Source organism: Stenella coeruleoalba (assembly GCF_951394435.1).
Source record: "Stenella coeruleoalba genome assembly, chromosome: 16".
Lineage (NCBI taxonomy): Eukaryota > Metazoa > Chordata > Mammalia > Artiodactyla > Delphinidae > Stenella > Stenella coeruleoalba.
This window is the reverse complement of record NC_137162.1, coordinates 12,046,782-12,063,370: the sequence shown is the minus strand read 5'-3', so window position 1 is coordinate 12,063,370 and position 16,589 is coordinate 12,046,782. Positions and strand designations below refer to the sequence as shown.

General features: G+C 43.9%; 1 protein-coding gene across 8 annotated transcripts in view; it reads left to right on the top strand.

Annotated features, from left to right (window-relative positions):
* The first annotated feature begins 2,200 nt into the window (after positions 1-2,200).
* Positions 2,201-16,589, top strand: part of DENND10 (DENN domain containing 10) — a 28,119-nt gene continuing 13,730 nt past the window's right edge. For 3 of the 8 annotated variants that reach the window (XR_013824380.1, XM_079900869.1, XM_079900868.1), the window contains exons 1-7: positions 2,408-2,489; positions 4,792-4,988; positions 6,315-6,394; positions 9,544-9,692; positions 11,001-11,112; positions 12,942-13,042; positions 15,650-15,757. Coding sequence is in view for 7 of the 8 variants with exons in the window: in XM_079900869.1 (XP_079756995.1) it covers positions 2,435-2,489; positions 4,792-4,988; positions 6,315-6,394; positions 9,544-9,692; positions 11,001-11,112; positions 12,942-13,042; positions 15,650-15,757 (802 nt within the window). In the remaining variant the exon portion in view is untranslated. Of the gene's footprint in view, positions 2,225-2,403; positions 2,490-3,833; positions 4,989-6,314; positions 6,572-9,543; positions 9,693-11,000; positions 11,113-12,941; positions 13,043-15,649; positions 15,758-16,589 lie in introns of those variants that run through there. The other 5 variants (XM_079900871.1, XM_079900873.1, XM_079900870.1 and 2 more) reach the window with 5 other exon arrangements.

Below are 16,589 nucleotides of genomic sequence, written 5' to 3'. Positions count from 1 at the left end.
TTGTAAACACTTTTTCTGTAGAACCCCACTAGACATTTCAAAGGCCAATGAAACAGGAGTGCAAATGTCTGCTTGGCTTACAAACTGATTCTGACTCTGCATCCCACTCCTCAGCCCCCAATACTTGCGTATTTTCTGTGGGAACTAGAAATATTAACAACTATTTACAACAATAGTAAGCACAGGGAATCCAAAAGTGTATGCCCTCCAGGAGTTCAGTCTAATGGGAGAAACAGAAGAGCCATATACACACCTAAATATACACCAATCCTAGCTCTACGGCCAAATACTATTAGGCTTTGGAAGAGAGACAATGTAGTTTTGCCTGGGTTTAGGGAAGAAATCATACTTGAGACTTGATGATGAAGAATTTCTCAAGGTAAAGAGCAGGTAGAATGAGGAGACTTTTAAAATATAGCAGCACTGTAATGATACAGTGAAAAACAGGAAACAAACTTAATGTCCATCAACAGACAATGGAAATAATCATATTTTCACGTGCAAAATATCACTCAACAGTTAAAATTACTGAACCAGAGCTATAAATATTAACTTGGATAAATCATAACGCTGAGCCAAAAAAATAGAAGGAAAAAAGAAAAGCACTTTACAGACGAATACAAACAGCGCGCCGTACCATGGAAGGCTGTGGAGCACGGTGACCCGGTGTGTGGCTAGAATCCCACGGCCTGGTGTCACATCCTGGCACTGCCACTTGTTATCCTGAGCAAGTTGCATCTCCTTTCAGCTTTCTCACCTGTAAATTGGGGATCATAATAGGACTTACAGGCAGGGGTACTGTGAGGATTTATGGAAGTAATACAAGTAAAGCACGGAGAACAATGCCTGCCACCCAATAAATGTTAACTATTGTTGCAATGGTATAAAGTTTTAGAAGGAGTATAATATTTTGTTGAGTGATACATATACCGAAGTTTAAAAACATACAGGAAAACAACAACAAATTTAGAATAGTGGTTACCTCTGTAGGATAGGGAAGTTTAATTAAGAGATTAAGGAAGAGAAGGAGAGTGCTTCAACTACATTTGTAATACTATGTTTCTTTTTACTTTATTATTTTTATTTTTTGACCCCTCCTCGAGGCATGTGGGATCTTAGTTCCCTGAGATCCAACCTGCTGCCCCTGAAGTGGAAGCACGGGGTCTTAACTACTGGACTGCCAGGGACGTCCTTGTAATACTTTATTTCTTAAGCTGGGTGGTAACCATATGTTTTTCTTAGATTGGTATGTGTGTATGAAATATGTCATATTAAAAATAAAAATTTGTTTTAAAGATCAAATGAGATGAGGGTGGGATTGTATTCCTATAGACTCCAAAGATTTTTCCCTGATTAGTTTTGTGTGATTTGGGTTTAGAGGCACAGAGAATCCGGAAGAAAAGATCCTGCAGCCACCCAAACTGTCTGGCTCCTTCCCATCATTCAGATCTTGGTTCAAATGTCCCTTCCTGAGGGAATCCTTCTTAACACCCATTTCAGATCAGCGCACCCCTATCCACTCTCTAACAAACGGCACTATTTTATTGAATAGGCTTATCCCTCTGGGCTGTTTTAGTAAGTTCCCCATTGGAATGCTCTGTCTTAGTCAATACTATATTTCTAAAGCCATTTTATTTTTATTTTTTAAATTAATTTATTTATGGCTGCGTTGGGTCTTCGTCGCTGCGCACGGGCTTTCTGTAGTTGCGGCGAGCGGGGTCTACTCTTCGTTGCAGTGCGCGGGCTTCTCATTACGGTGCCTTCTCTTGCTGCGGAGCATGGGCTCTAGGCGTGCGGGCTTCAGTAGCTGTGGCATACGGACTCAGTAGTTGTGGCTCATGGCCTCCAGAGCGCAGGCTCAGTAGTTGTGGCGCACGGGCTTAGTTGCTCCGCGGCATGTGGGATCTTCCTGGACTGGAACCCATGTCCGCTGCATTGGGAGGCGGACTTTTAACCACTGCACCACCAGAGAAGTCCTAAAGCCATTTTAAATCCTCAATTATTTTTTTTGTTTTGGATGGCTGGATGAATAAGGGACTTAATGAATGGAGTCCATTCCTTCATCCTCAGGACGCCTCTTTTGAGCCAGACTGGAGGGCAGAGGTAGAGTGAGGAAAGCCTGAAGAGAAGAGCGAAGATTGGAGTGGGCTGAGGAGGGAGCGGAATGAAGATCTGGAGCAGAGAAATGAGGGAGATCTCTGAGGGTGAGGAGCCTGCGGTGAAGGTGAACGGAGGGGCACACCCCTGGCAGAGCGCGGCGGAGGCGGGGGCCTCCAGTGCGGGGGCGGGGCCTGGAGGGAGGGAGGCGGGGCGGGAGCCTGCGGGGCGGGGGCCTGCGGGCGGGCGGGTCCCGAAGAGAGGCGGAGCTTATGAGCAGAGAGCTGGGAGCGGTGCTCTGCGGCTGCGGCGGCGGCGGCGGCGGCGGCGGCGGAAGATGGCTGCAACTGAGGCTGCGGACCCTTTGCTGATGCTCGGAGTCGGGCTGATCGGTGAGGAGGAAGGCGCCCTGCCCCGCAGGCTCGCACCCAGTTCTGACTTCGCCTGGGCCCGGGACTGCCCCTGCTCCCGCGGTCCCCGGCACCGCCCGCGGTGGGGAGGGCGCGGCCCCCTCCATGTTGGGCCTGGGCTAGGGGCTGCAGGGCCCGGCCTCCTCGGCGCAGGGCCCCGGCCTGCCGCCCTGGGCCCGGGCGCCCGCGGCCTTGTGTGGGGCCTGCCGGGCCGGGAGGCGGGGCCGGGTACCCTGGAGGCCTCCTAGGCTCTGGGAGGGAGCTTCTCCCGGACGCCCCGGGCTACAGAGGAGCCCGGACGTGGAGGTGACCGAGCCGCGTAGGCGAGTCGCCGGTCATGCAGAGAGGAGCTTGCAGGCCGCGCGTTTGTGAGGCTGCAGGGCCGGGGTCCCTCCGAACGAGGGAGAGCCACGCGTGACTGCCAGCCCGGCGCCCGTCTGGCCCCGGTCATGTGATCGAGCGATTCCAGACGCGGTGGCCAACTGCCAGCCCGGGGTGCTGCACGTTATGCATGGATTGTTTCCCGTTTGACTCTCACCTCGGCTCCAGGGGATCTGGGTAATGTTTGATGCCCACTTTACGCAGCAGGTGGCGGCCCAGGGTGTCATTTGTGCAAGAACGCACATTAGGAAGTGGCAGACCCAGGATGGGGGACCCTTGCAGTCTAGCCCCAGAACCCCAACTCATACCAGTGGAGAACTGCATCCTAAGACAGAGGTCGTGCATATGACACAGGTGTCTACATAATCACAGTGGGTGGAATCCCAGTTCGTTCTGAGGAATTAATGGATATGGAAGTGCGTTGGGATCTTTGGGCAGTCTGGAGTGTGTGCCTGAACCTGGTGCAGAGTTTTTGAAGCAACCATTCATCCAACAGCGACAGTGAGCACGGGGTTGCTTGAATGAACTTCTGTCGGTTCCCTGAGTGCCATTGTTCTTTGAAAAAGTATTCTGAGATTTTTATATACCCCTAAACCCTAGTACACAAGCACATTGCTTGGATCTAGCAAAACTGGCGGAAATGCGGCGAAATGTTGCTGATTATTTTCACTGTATCAAAGGAGTGCGTTTATCTGGGAACGGCTTCCTGTGCTCATCTCTAATGTGATTTTTTAAAACTGTTTCAAAGCAAAACCTAAGTACCTCAGGCATCTTAGTCCTTCTTGAAGGTACCTCGGAATTAAGGCTGAATTAAACTCTGACTTTATCTGGTAACAGCAAAGAAAAAGATGGCTTATCGTATTTTCAATTCAGTTTTTTTTATTTTTCATGTCGACATGAATTTAAAAGGGATTTGCTTAAAAATAAGTGGGGGGGGGAGCTCCTTACCCTTATGAACCGAGGAGTGCCAGGTGTTGATAACTGCTGAAGCTGTGGGATGGAGGCTCATTTTATCATTCTACTTTTTTTAATACTTGCTATTTTCCATAATAAAAGGGTTTGTTTTTAAGTCTATAGATCAAAAACTGGATTTTTACTACTATATGTTCAGTTACTGTTTCTCTAACGTTTAGGCTATTTTTGCCTGGAGTAATATTAGCAAATTGTTCCTATTTTGTTACTGAGGTGTTGACTTTGGTGAAACTACATATATGACTGTTTAACCATTATTATTAAAATTTTAAGTATAGAATGCATACTGTCAGTACATAGCATATGACAGAGATTTCACCATTTTCTTAATTTCCAGTTTTCAACAAACCCATCCATTCTATGTATTTATTTATTTATTTTTGTTTTTTTTTTTTTTTTTTTTTTTTTGCTGTACGTGGGCCTCTCACTGTTGTGGCCTCTCCCGTTGTGGAGCACAGGCTCCGGACGCACAGGCTCATCGGCCATGGCTCACGGGCCCAGCCACTCCGCGGCATGTGGGATCTTCCCGGACCGGGGCACGAACCCGTGTCCCCTGCATCGGCAGGCGGACTCCCAACCACTGCGCCACCAGGGAAGCCCATTCTATGTATTTATTAATGATCCTTCCAACTAGATTAAAAGGTAAAGTGTGGGAGGAGATAGGGAAGACCCCTAGCAAACCTCTAAGGCTACATTTTCATTCATGATTTGTTAGAAAAGCTTTTTACTCAGGTGGCCTAAAATTCAAGATCAGGAGAGCTAGCTAATGTAACCAGGAGAGGTAGGTGAGAATTGGGGGTTCTCACGTGCTCTGGGTTGCTTTGTAAAATGGGGTGTTAAAACTGATTCCACGAAGTGCTTCTGAGTAACCAATCAATTCACTTCCTTGCTGCTGTTTGACATTCTCACAGTGACCATCTTTCCACCGTAGAAAAGGACACAAATGGAGAAGTTCTGTGGGTGTGGTGTTATCCTTCCACGACAGCTACTTTAAGGAACCTACTGCTGAGAAAATGCTGCCTTACAGAGGAAAACAAACTTCTCCATCCCTTCGTCTTTGGTCAGTACAGAAGAACATGGTTTTATATCACAACAGTTGAAGTTCCAGATTCTTCCATTTTGAAAAAGGTATGACTGTATGAGGGTCAAAAAACAAAAAATATTTTAAGTGATGTAAGATTCCAATAACCCTTAGCTTTAGACTTCATCATTCACAATGCGCTTTGGAAAAATATTAAATATATGACTTTAATTGGGAATGTTCTCTTTCACATTTCACTCTCATTCATTGTATTTATTGGTGTATATTATTTGACTGACCTGGGGTTGGTATAGCGAAGCCTTTCCCAGGTTATACTTGGATGGAGTAGAAATGTAGAAGTATTTTCAAAGCCTGGACTCTGATTAAAAGTGGGAAGAAGTATATTTCCATAACTAAAAACTATTTTAAAGGTTATAATTATCCTAGTTAAGGAAACCTTTTCATTTGTTTATGGATGATAAGGATATGTTAAGAATAGAAAGGATAATTGAGGAAATTCATGTGTTCTGTAGACTTTGTGTGTGTGTGTCATTTCATATGAATGCCATCAGGTGACAGACTAAAAACCAGTAAGTATGTGGTCGTTGTGCACTTTCCTAGTCCCACAGAGCCAGTGGCTTTTTCAGAGGAAAGAATATTGGAAAGAAGTGGCTGAGCTCCTGGTCGGTTTCTGGGTGGGGACTTCTTTTACAATTTCAGGGCTGATTTTATAGTCAATCACCAGACAGTATGCAGCATGTCCAGTTTAAATGTAAGGAATTACGTTTAAAATAACAGGAAGGCAACAATTTAGAAACTGTAAGAGGTTTAAGATAAAACAGAGATTAGTAATTAGAAAATGTAAATTGCAGAAAGATACTCATTAATGGGAATAATAGGTATACGATTATCGGAAATTTATACGTATAATAATAGAGGCATATAAATAAATGAAGGTTATTATAACAATGCCCTTTAGCCTATATAGCATTTTACAGAGAATTGACTATTTTGGGAACTGTATGATTTTTACTGTATGAATTTTACTGAAACGTATTTTTGTTGTTTTCCATCCTTCTATTTCATTAGTGGAAAACAGTCACTATGTGGTAGGTCTGATATGGCATTCTTAGTTCTGCTTTGTTGAGGGTAGGGGGGCTTAAATAAAAAGTCACATTTCTGATATTTTTGAAATATTTTTATGTTTTTGAGGAAATAACTCTAAAATATTAAATATATATGTATATATAATTTTTTTATGTGTGTATATATACGTAAAAGTATAAAGAGGCAAGTGAGGACTTGGTACATTTTGGTCTTTTCTTTTTAATGCTGGTATGTCTTATGTAAGAGGCTTGTTAGGATATAGTAATAAAGATAACTCTATTAAAGTGTCTTTAAAGAGTGTACTTTTGTTTGTTTGTTTTGGACAGGTGACTCATTTTTCTATTGTTCTGACCGCCAAAGATTTTAATCCAGAGAAATATGCCGCCTTCACTAGGATATTGTGTAGGTCTGTATGAAAACTGTATTAAATGCTAATACACAAAAATGAAGATCTTACTCAACAGTAATACAGCAGATTTCTACACTGAGGAAGCATATTTCAGCCTTCTGTTTCCCCAACTTAACCTTTACTGGCCCTACAAACACTGTTTTATCAAGAGGAACTTTGCCTTCTGCTTCCATGGTACTGCTCCTCTTATTAGGGAAAATGGTAGCGGGGAGGAGAAGAGGCAGTTTGCACAACTATTGTAATTTCTGGGTACTTTGAGTCACTTGCCACTTTTGGTCTGTTACTTCTGCTCGTTTCCAATCTGGAACTTTCCTTAGGATGGAAGTGGTAAGCTGGTTCATTTGTGGCAAGGTCTGTGTGTGGGAGTCATTTGGGGAAAGTTTAATGGGCATTTTGAATTATGCTAAAGCACAGGAAAATATTTCTTAGCTGGAATGCTGAGGAGCTGAGAAACTGATTTTTTGGTTAATCGTTAAACTGAAGGATAGACGCCTTCAGTTTCATCCCAGCGGTTGAAAAAATTTAACTAAAATATACAGTCTGCTTTTTTGCCTTGATAAGTATATCTGGTGGAATTAATGAAATCCGTCTTATATGTTAGGGATATTGGCTTTTTCTTTAATCAAGACTTTTTCAGGGTTTGGGGTTTTGTTTTTTTTCTAATATTGTTACTAGATAAAATTATAATTCTCAGTGTTATGTATTACTCTCAGCCCTCAGGTTTATGCCCAATAAGTAGGTTTTTTTTGGGGGGGTGGATAAGGGGAGTTGTTTCTGTTTTTCTCACCATAAGTCTGATATATGGTTGTCTTATTTGCAATTTCTGTGTATGACCACGTGCACATGCACGCATGGGTGCGCACACAGCGCAAGAATACAATCTTATCACCTAAGTGTTTCGGTTAGGTTGTATTTTGACAAAATGAAGTTTTATTGTTTTTGCAGTCAGCTGTGATAAGAAAGGCTTCTTGCTTTCAGTGAGATAAATTCCAGGTGTATGGCTCGCAAATGCGGCACTGACACAAAGGGAGATGATTATTGTTAGAAGGGGCTCCATCCAGAAGCCGTGAACTAAAAACACTGCAAAGTTGTTTTTGAACAAATGTTGGACTCCCATTTCATTTGATTGAGTCAGGGTTAGGTTACTCAACTGAATTCACTGGGAAATGTTCTGGGGCCCAGAAGGCGAAGTTGCCTTAGACCCCACTTCCTGCCCAGGAGGAAGCCCAGAGGGTGTCTCCGCTTGTGCAGAGCTGTGGCTTTGTCACATTCCGGATTCTCTTCTCTGTCACAGTTACAAGAGAAATGAGGGCTCAAGCTATCACCAGCCACCCGCTCTGACCCCACCCCTTACCGCACTTGAGTGCTTGCCCTAGCGCCTGTCCACGCTCACGTGCTCATGTGCACACACACTCACTCTCCCCGTGTGCACGTGTGCCTGTTCACACACACAGAGACAAGCACTGTTTTTTTTTTCACTTTCCCTTTATTTTCTATTTTACTTTTATTGAGGTATAGTTGATTTACAAAGTTGTATTAGTTAGACTCACACTTTTTTTTGTTTTTTGTTTTTTTTGCGGTACGCGGGCCTCTCACTGTTGTGGCCTCTCCTGTTGCGGAGCACAGGCTCCGGACGCTCAGGCTCAGCAGCCATGGCTCACGGGCCTAGCCGCTCCGCGGCATGTGGGATCCTCCCAGACCAGGGCACGAACCCGTGTCCCCTGCATCGGCAGGCGGACTCTCAACCACTGCGCCACCAGGGAAGCCCTAGACTCACACTTTTTGATGGTGGTGAGGTGCTCCCTCCCGTTTCCGGTGAGAGGTGCCCTCCACAGTACGCTGCTCACGTGGCCATGGAAACCCGCATGGAGGGGTTCATTCCCCCTGTGGGATCTGGGTCCAGATCCATGACCCCTTTCTATAATTTTAAATTTTAAAAAATAAATTTTACTTTATTTTAAAAAATTTAATAATTTGAATGGTGTTTTTTGGTTTCCTGCTTTGTTTTGGTGGTGGTAATGTAAGCACATCGTAAAAAGAAATGCAAATAATGCCGAAGAGTATACAGTGAACCCTAAGTCCCTTCCTTCCCCTCTTCCCCATCTCTAATTCTACCTACGGACTCCCCACCCCAAGGCAGCTCCTGGGCTTCCCTTCTCTATATCTTACTGGAGATATTTTCTTCATATATAAGCATGTATATGGGGTTGACTGTTCTATATATATGATAGTTTACAATATTCATTGTTCTTTGCCTTTTTTCCCCAATTTATGCATTGAAATAATTTTAAAACACTGATGACTGACAAAATTTAGTAAGCAGTTAAATCACACGCTTTTTTCACTTAGTCTACAGAAAATATAGTTTTCAAGTGATCTTTCTTAAACAATTATTTTATTTTCGTCCCAATTTTCTATCCCTTCAGCTACTAAAATGCCCAAGTAGACCCAGTCCTGCTTCTCCAGAAGAATTTACATTTACTTACTTATAGGAAGATATTTCAGGGGAAAGGGCTGATTTCACATCACTGGCTATAAATGTAGCCAGTTTCCTGTCAGCATTTTCTGGAAGTTTTAACTTGATGAATGTGTCTAGTGTGCATTTATCACCAGAAACTTAAAGGAGTTTGATTTCTTAATTATCTAAATACAGCTACCTCTGAGAACTCTGATAATAAATATAGGTTCTACACCTAATTACTGCTTTCTTTGTGAACCATGCATAAAACTCCTTTCTTGTCAGAGGATATCCAGCAATAAAACAGTTGTTATGACTAACAAAAACAGTTGTGAATGTAAGACATAAAAAGAGACAAGGATACAATGTTCTTGAGAACAGCAGGGCCTCAGAAAGTCCATAGTTCATTCTCCTGCCTAAGTGGACCACAGCAGGCCTCCCCAGATGTAACAAGAGGGCTGACTTCACAGAATTGTTGAAGGTTGTTCAAGTGGTTGTTTTGTTTTTCTAATAGATTTTCTAATTAAATTTATAGAAGTAACCACATCATGAAAAGATTCAGGCATTCACAGGTGTATTAGCAAGTTGGCTTAGATTCTTTAGAACGTACCCATACCTGGCCTCGGTGCGTTTCTCCAGGTGGTTCATGCTAACTAGTAGCACACTTGCTTTCTGTCCTTTCTCACAGAATGTACCTAAAACATGGGAGCCCAGTTAAGATGATGGAGAGTTACATCGCGGTTCTCACAAAGGGGATATGCCAGAGTGAAGAAAATGGCTCTTTCCTTAGCAAGGATTTTGATGCCCGAAAGGCATACCTTGCAGGCTCCATCAAAGGTAATAAATAAATAAAAAGAAGCAAAAAAGAAACAAAAACCCATCCCAGATGAGTCCATCCCAGCAACAACAAAATCCCCAAGCCAAGGACAATCTGTCATTAGACTCTGTTATTTCATCTTTCCATATATTTTCATCTACATGATATTTGTTTCCTATGCAGGAGGGTAGTTCAACTTCTACATTTCCTTATGTGGTTAGAACTCTGTCAGGAAAGCAGACTTCTGTGGTGTTTCTTTCCATATGATTGCAGCTGTTAAGACAGAAATGTACTTTCACCAGTGAGCTAAAGTTCATGGGTTGAGGTCTCCACTGACTTCCATCATTTTCCTTTCCTTAGATCTTAGCAGTGACCTGTTCCACCTGGGGAGCTCAAGCCCCTGACCCAGAGTTCCCATTCTAACTCCCCATCCCTCTCTCCTCGCTGGAAAGTCCAGCCTAGGGCTAAACCGAGACATCAGGTCCTTAAAAGGGAGGAGAGGAGAACTCCTAGGGCGATGCTGGCCTTCTTTCTCATCCTCCCACAGCACCTGTCTTCACTCTTTTTTTCTGACCGTGTTGGATCTTCATTGCTGTGCGCGGGCTTTTCTCTAGTTGCGGCGAGCGGGGGCTACTCTTTGTTGCGGTGCGCAGGCTTCTCATTGCAGTGGCTTCTCTTGTTGCGGAGCATGGGCTCTAGGCACGCGGGCTTCAGTAGTTGTGGCTCGCGGGCTCTAGAGCACAGGCTCAGTAGTTGTGGCTCACGGGCTTAGTTGCTCTGCGGCATGTGGGATCTTCCCAGACCAGGGATCGAATCTGTGTCCCCTGCATTGGCAGGCAGATTCTTACCCACTGCGCCACCAGGGAAGCCCTGTCTCCACTTTTGATCCTACTGTTTTATATGGTTTCTAAGCATCCCTGTTGAGGTGTTAGGTGTTTGTCCAACTGTCTCACAAGGACTTATGCAATGATGTGTATGTGGGTTTGGGGGGGGTCAGTGAACATTTTTTAAAATTTAAGTTTGCACGACACCGAGGATGGTGGTTCCCTTCATATAATTCCACTTTCTTGTGAGTCTGGCTTCATCTGTGCATCCAGCGTACTGTCCCTTGAGGGAGCAGGTGTAGCTACTGTAACGCCCATCCTGGGGAGCAGATGTATGAATTGATATGCCCATCCACCAAATAAGGTGCTTCTGTACTTATAACATTTACCTAAATTTATTCTGTGTTGAAAATAATTTTGCATTCATACAAGAATAATTTCCAGTAAAAACTTGATTTCCTTGTATAATGTTTAATGCAGTAACATAATTATTTTTGTTTTAAGACATTGTATCTCAGTTTGGAATGGAAACTGTTATCTTACACACAGCACTGATGCTAAAGAAAAGAATTGTCGTCTATCACCCCAAAATAGAAGCTGTTCAGGAGTTTACCAGGTATGGTCTCTTATCATTAAAAAGTGTAACCTTTTTTTTTTTTTTTTTTTTGCGGTACGCGGGCCTCTCACTGTTGTGGCCTCTCCTGTTGCGGAGCACAGGCTCCAGACACGCAGGCTCAGCAGCCATGGCTCACGGGCCCAGCTGCTCCGCGGCATGTGGGATCTTCCCGGACCGGGGCACGAACCCGTGTCCCCTGCATCGGCAGGTGGACTCTCAACCGCTGCGCCACCAGAGAAGCCCAAAAAGTGTAAACTTTGTTGGCAGCCACTTTGGGGCCCTCTGTGTCACTGTGTACCCTGTTCTTTGCACACTGATATAAACAGGCTGAGTTAGGTTGGGGGTGAAATACCATTTTGGTGTAATGTTTTAGTTTAGATTGAGTAGTTCAAGGTTACTGAATTTGAACATTCTTCTTTAAATTTTGAAATATGAATATTTTGGAGCGGGGAGTTTGCAAACTTTCCCTTGCCAGAAAGTAAATATCTTAGGCTTGTAGCCATACGCTCTCTGTCCCGACTACTTAACTGCCACAGGTTGCATAAGAGCAGCCATGGACAGTCCATACGTAAATGAATGAGCTCGGCTATGTTCCAGTAAAATCTTATGTGCAAAGACGGGCATGGGCCATAGTTGCCTGACCCCTGGGCCATAGTAGCCTGACCCCTGTTTTAGGTAAGTTGTTTCTTCCATTCAATTTTATTACAGACTGTATTATTTATATAATAAATACAGTTTGTTTTGTTTTCCTTGCCAAATCGAACTTAGATCCTTCTTTAAAAGCAGGGGAACTAGTATTTATGCTGTTTACCGTATGCCAGGCATTGTATAAGTCACCTTAAATTATTAACTTTACTTATGACAAGAACCCTGGGAGGAAGTGTTACTGCCCTGTTTATAGATGAGAAGATGGAGGCGAAGGGTGAGATATTGAGAAGAAGAAAGACTTGCTAGTCAGAAGGACCTGGGTTAAAGTCCTGGGAGGCAACTTTTTAGCCTTGTGACCACATAAAGTGTACGTAATGTTTCTACGCCTCAGTTTCTTTATCTGTAAAATGAAGATGATAATACCTGCCTCGTTAGCTTGGTTTCAGGATTGGAAATAATTTGTGTATCGTGCTCAGCATGTACCTTGTCCATAGTGGGCACTCTAGAGACGATCATTGTTATTATGATTGTGATTGCCTTAGATCTTAGGTAACAGGACCAGAGTTTTTGCCCGGCTCTGACTCCCAAACCTTGTATTTTTCCACCCAATTACCCTTTTCGTCTCCATTTATGCTTCTGAAACGGGAGTGTCCACAGCTTCTGAGATATGTAGCAGGCCACCAGGGGGTTCACAAAACCACAGATAAATTCGGCACCTACTTCTTCCTGTTTTATTGGAAGTTTCTTTAAGAAAACTTATTTTTGTATAAAAACAAACACAAAGTAGTTTGCAAGTTTGGCTGGAATTTTAAATATGAAATGCGAGACTTCACAAAAATTTCTTGCTTGCAGGGCCCACTTTGGATTTTACCCTCAGGCTCCCTCCATGGCAGTCTGCAGAGTGGGCGTTGGGAGGAACACTTCAGAAGCATCCTTCCTTGCCACCATGGAGATCTTTTGAAACTTTACCTTGAGGCTTTTGTAGCCAATCTGACCCAACAGTCGGTGTTTAAAACATTGCATTACTTTACTTTGAAGCCTGGAGGAGGTGTTGGCATGTTTAGGGCTTGTTCTCCCTCTGCATCTGGTAACCAGTTTCCTCCCCCAGAAGAAGAGGGAAGAGGATGGGCTGAGTCTCAGGTGTGGGCTGGCAACCATCTGTGTTCTCACCTTGACCCCAGGACTCTGCCTGCCCTGGTGTGGCATCGACAGGACTGGACCATACTTCACTCCTACGTGCACCTGGATGCCGACGAGCTGGAAGCCCTGCAGATGTGCCCAGGTAGACAGCAGGCTCCCAGGGGATGAGAAGCTCAGCTTTACCAGGGGTGTTTGTTTCGGGGGATTTTTTTTTTTTTTTAAGTGCATTCCTAAGGGGCATACTGATCTTTTTTTTTTTTTTTTTTGGTAAATGCAACCGTTTTTTTTCCCTTAAAAAGTTTTTTTAATTAAAAAAAAAATTGTGCACCTGAAACCAACACAACATTCTAAATCAACTATACTCCAATAAAAATTATAAAGTACAAAAAACATTGTGGTAAAATACACATCACATAAAAGTTACCCTCTTTTTTTTTTTTGGCTGTGCCTCATGGCTTATGGGATCTTAGTTCCCCGGTCAGGGATCAAACCCACGTCCCCTGCACTGGAAGGCGGATTCTTAACCACTAGACCACCAGGGAAGTCCCTAGAAATCTTAATTTTAATGTGTTGGGACTTTTTAGGCTTTTATGATTTTATTTTTTATATTTTGTTTAAGAAAAGTTCTATCCCAACAGTAGAAAGGTATTCTCCTATATATTCTAGTAAAAATTTTTAAAGCTTTTTCATCCCCATTTAAGTCTTTAATCTGCCTGGCATTACTATTTTTTGTAGGGTGTGGGTTTGGGATCTGGTTCCATTTTTCCACTTGGATGGCAACTTGGCTCAGGAACACTTACAGAATAGTGTCCCCTCTCCAGGAATCTGCAGTATCATTTCATTTCATTGATTGATTGATTGATTGATTTATGGCTGTGTTGGGTCTTTGTTGCTGCGCGCGGGCTTTCTCTAGTTGCCGCGAGCGGGGTCTGCTCTTCGTTGTGGTGCGCGGGCTTCTCATTGCGGTGGCTTCTCTTGTTGTGGAGCACAGACTCTAGAGCGCAGGCTTGTGTTGTAGGAGCTCTGGCCAGGAGCCTCGATAACCAAATATACATTTCTTATTATATCACAATATTACAGCCCCTTTATTTCCCAAATGATGGAAGAATTATGGTGTGTATTAGTCAAGGAAGCGAGTCATCATGCAATAAACATTTTTTAAGCACCTAGTATATGCTGAGGTCTTGGCAAGTTGCCGTATTATATAAGACAAGACACTTTTCCTCAGTGACTTTATGATCCAATTGGCAAGAAGAAATTGAAACTGAGCGGGGCCCTATGGGCCTCCCAGGCACAGAGGCCTTTTTGTCCCCCATTTTTTGTAGACAAGACTCCAGCCTCCATGACTTACCCTGAGTTCCAAAGGGCAGATTCGAACAGTTGCAAATCAAGGGAGGAGCAGCCAGGTCACCACCTCTAACTGCAGGAGACTACAGATATCTTCTGTGAAGGTCCAAATTGGCTTCGGCCATTTTCAGCTTCTTCTCCACCTCTGGAGTCCGTCTCCAGCAAGGGTCCTTCTGCCCAGTGCCATTCAAGCCAATAGAATGAGTTTTCGTTTCGGAAGCAAAGGAAAGCTTCATCCTTCGATCAAAGAATGGAGAGGTCGCAGCTGGTGCATCCACGCTCTCCCCCGCAAACCGGGGTCGGGGCTGTTTTATAGGGATCTCGTTTTGTGGGTGGGACAGCAGAGCTCTCGCAAGTTGCCTGCAGGGCTCACGCTCCAGGTGGCAGTGCCGGGCCGCAGTCTCTCTGCACACGGCCCACTGCTGCCATCTTGAGCTCCAGGTTTTTGATTTTGTTGCTGCTGTTTTTTTTTAAATATATAAATTTATTTATTTATTATTTTTGGCTCTGTTGGGTCTTTGTTGCTGCACGTGGGCTTTCTCTCTAGTTGCGGCGAGCAGGGGCTACTCTTCTTTGCGGTGCGCAGGCTTCTCATTGCGGTGGCTTCTCGTTGCAGAGCACGGGCTCTAGGCACGCTGGCTTCAGCAGTTGTGGCATGCGGGCTCAGTAGTTGTGGCTCACGGGCTTAGTTGCTCCGCGGCATGTGGGATTTTCCTAGACTAGGGCTTGAACCCGTGTTCCCTGCATTGGCAGGTAGATTCTTTACCACTGCGCCACCAGGAAAGTCCGCTGCTGTTGTTTCTTAAATGCTGTCACTTGCTGAAGTAAAAAATTGGTCCTCAAAAAACAAAAAAAATTTTTTTTTTTTTTAAATCATACTGCTGTGTGAAATCCAGTCTGGGAACCAGTCTTAACACCAATTCCAGAAGTCTGCTAATTCTTGAGTTGCCCTGATTCCTTTAGCATTTATTGTATCAGATCTGAAATTGGGGATGATGATGCTGTTTCCACTGTGCTATCCCTGAGGAACCCGAGTGTTTGGCTATGACTTTCCTGTTGACAGAGACCTAGGGGGGACAGTGGTCAAGAGAATCCTTGCTGCCTGCTGCCTCCTCTGTCATTCTTGACCCAAATAACGATGACTGAAAAGCAGATGCTTTGCTTCAGCCTTCCTCCTTGACACCGAAACCTAGTTTTGGAACATTTTGAGTTGCTTGAGTTTCTTCAGGCAATTGGCAAAAATGTCATCTTAATAAATGCCGCGGGATATGGCTAAAATGCCCTGGATAAATAAAGCAGAGAAGAAAAGCAGCTGATGAGCTTTTAGACTCACTCCTTTCTTGGTATGTTCACAATGTGATTTCTTCCTACTCTAGTAACGCTGGTCCCCTCTGTAATGCAGGTTACGTCGCTGGATTTGTAGACTCGGAGGTGAGCAATAGATCTGACCTGTATGATGTGTTTGTGAATCTGGCAGATGGTGAGATTACCATTGCCCCGCTTGCAAAAGGTTAGTTCTCTGTTCTGTTCTGTTGACACAAGATGTAAGCCAAGCAGTTGTATTTTTTAGGCTGATTCTCCCTTTTGAAGGCCTGCTTCACCTGTTGTGCTGGAGGGATTTTTCTGTTTCTAGAACACAGCATTCATGTTAATAGACCTGACCCTTTTAGGGATACATCTGAGTGCTTACGCTGTACGGTTATATGTTAATAAGATAAATGGTCTGTTTGTCTTGTTTCTTCAGTTTCATATTCAAACAAGGTGTATTTGTTATCTATTGCTGCATAAGAGATGACTTCTAAACTTAGTGATTTAAAATAGCAAATACTTATCTCACAGTTTTGGTGGGCAGGAATTTATGAGTGACTTAGCTAGGAGGTTCTGATTCAGGGTCTCTCATGAGGTTTTAATCAAGATATTGCCAGGGCTGCAGTCAAATGAAGGCTCAACTGGGGCTAGAGAATCCACTTCCAAGCTGACTCACATGGCTGTTGACAGGAGGCCTCACCACATGGGCCTTTCCATAGGGCAGCTTGAGTGTTCTCACCACGCGTCTGCTGGTCTCCCCAACAGTGAGCAATTCAAGAGAGGGGGGACCACAGTGCCTTCTGTGACCTAGTCTAGGAAGTCATACATGATCACTTCCTCCACATTCTATTTGTTAAAGCAAGTCATTAAGGGAGAAGAATTAGACTCCACCTTATAAAGGAAGGAGTATCAAAGTGTGTGCAGACATTTGTCACCACACGAGGGTTGAACATGACTCCCGTGTGGAAAATCTTTTTGAAGGATGTCTCAGTAAGCAGCAGGGAATGAGAGTATTCTTGGGGCTAATGACCAAG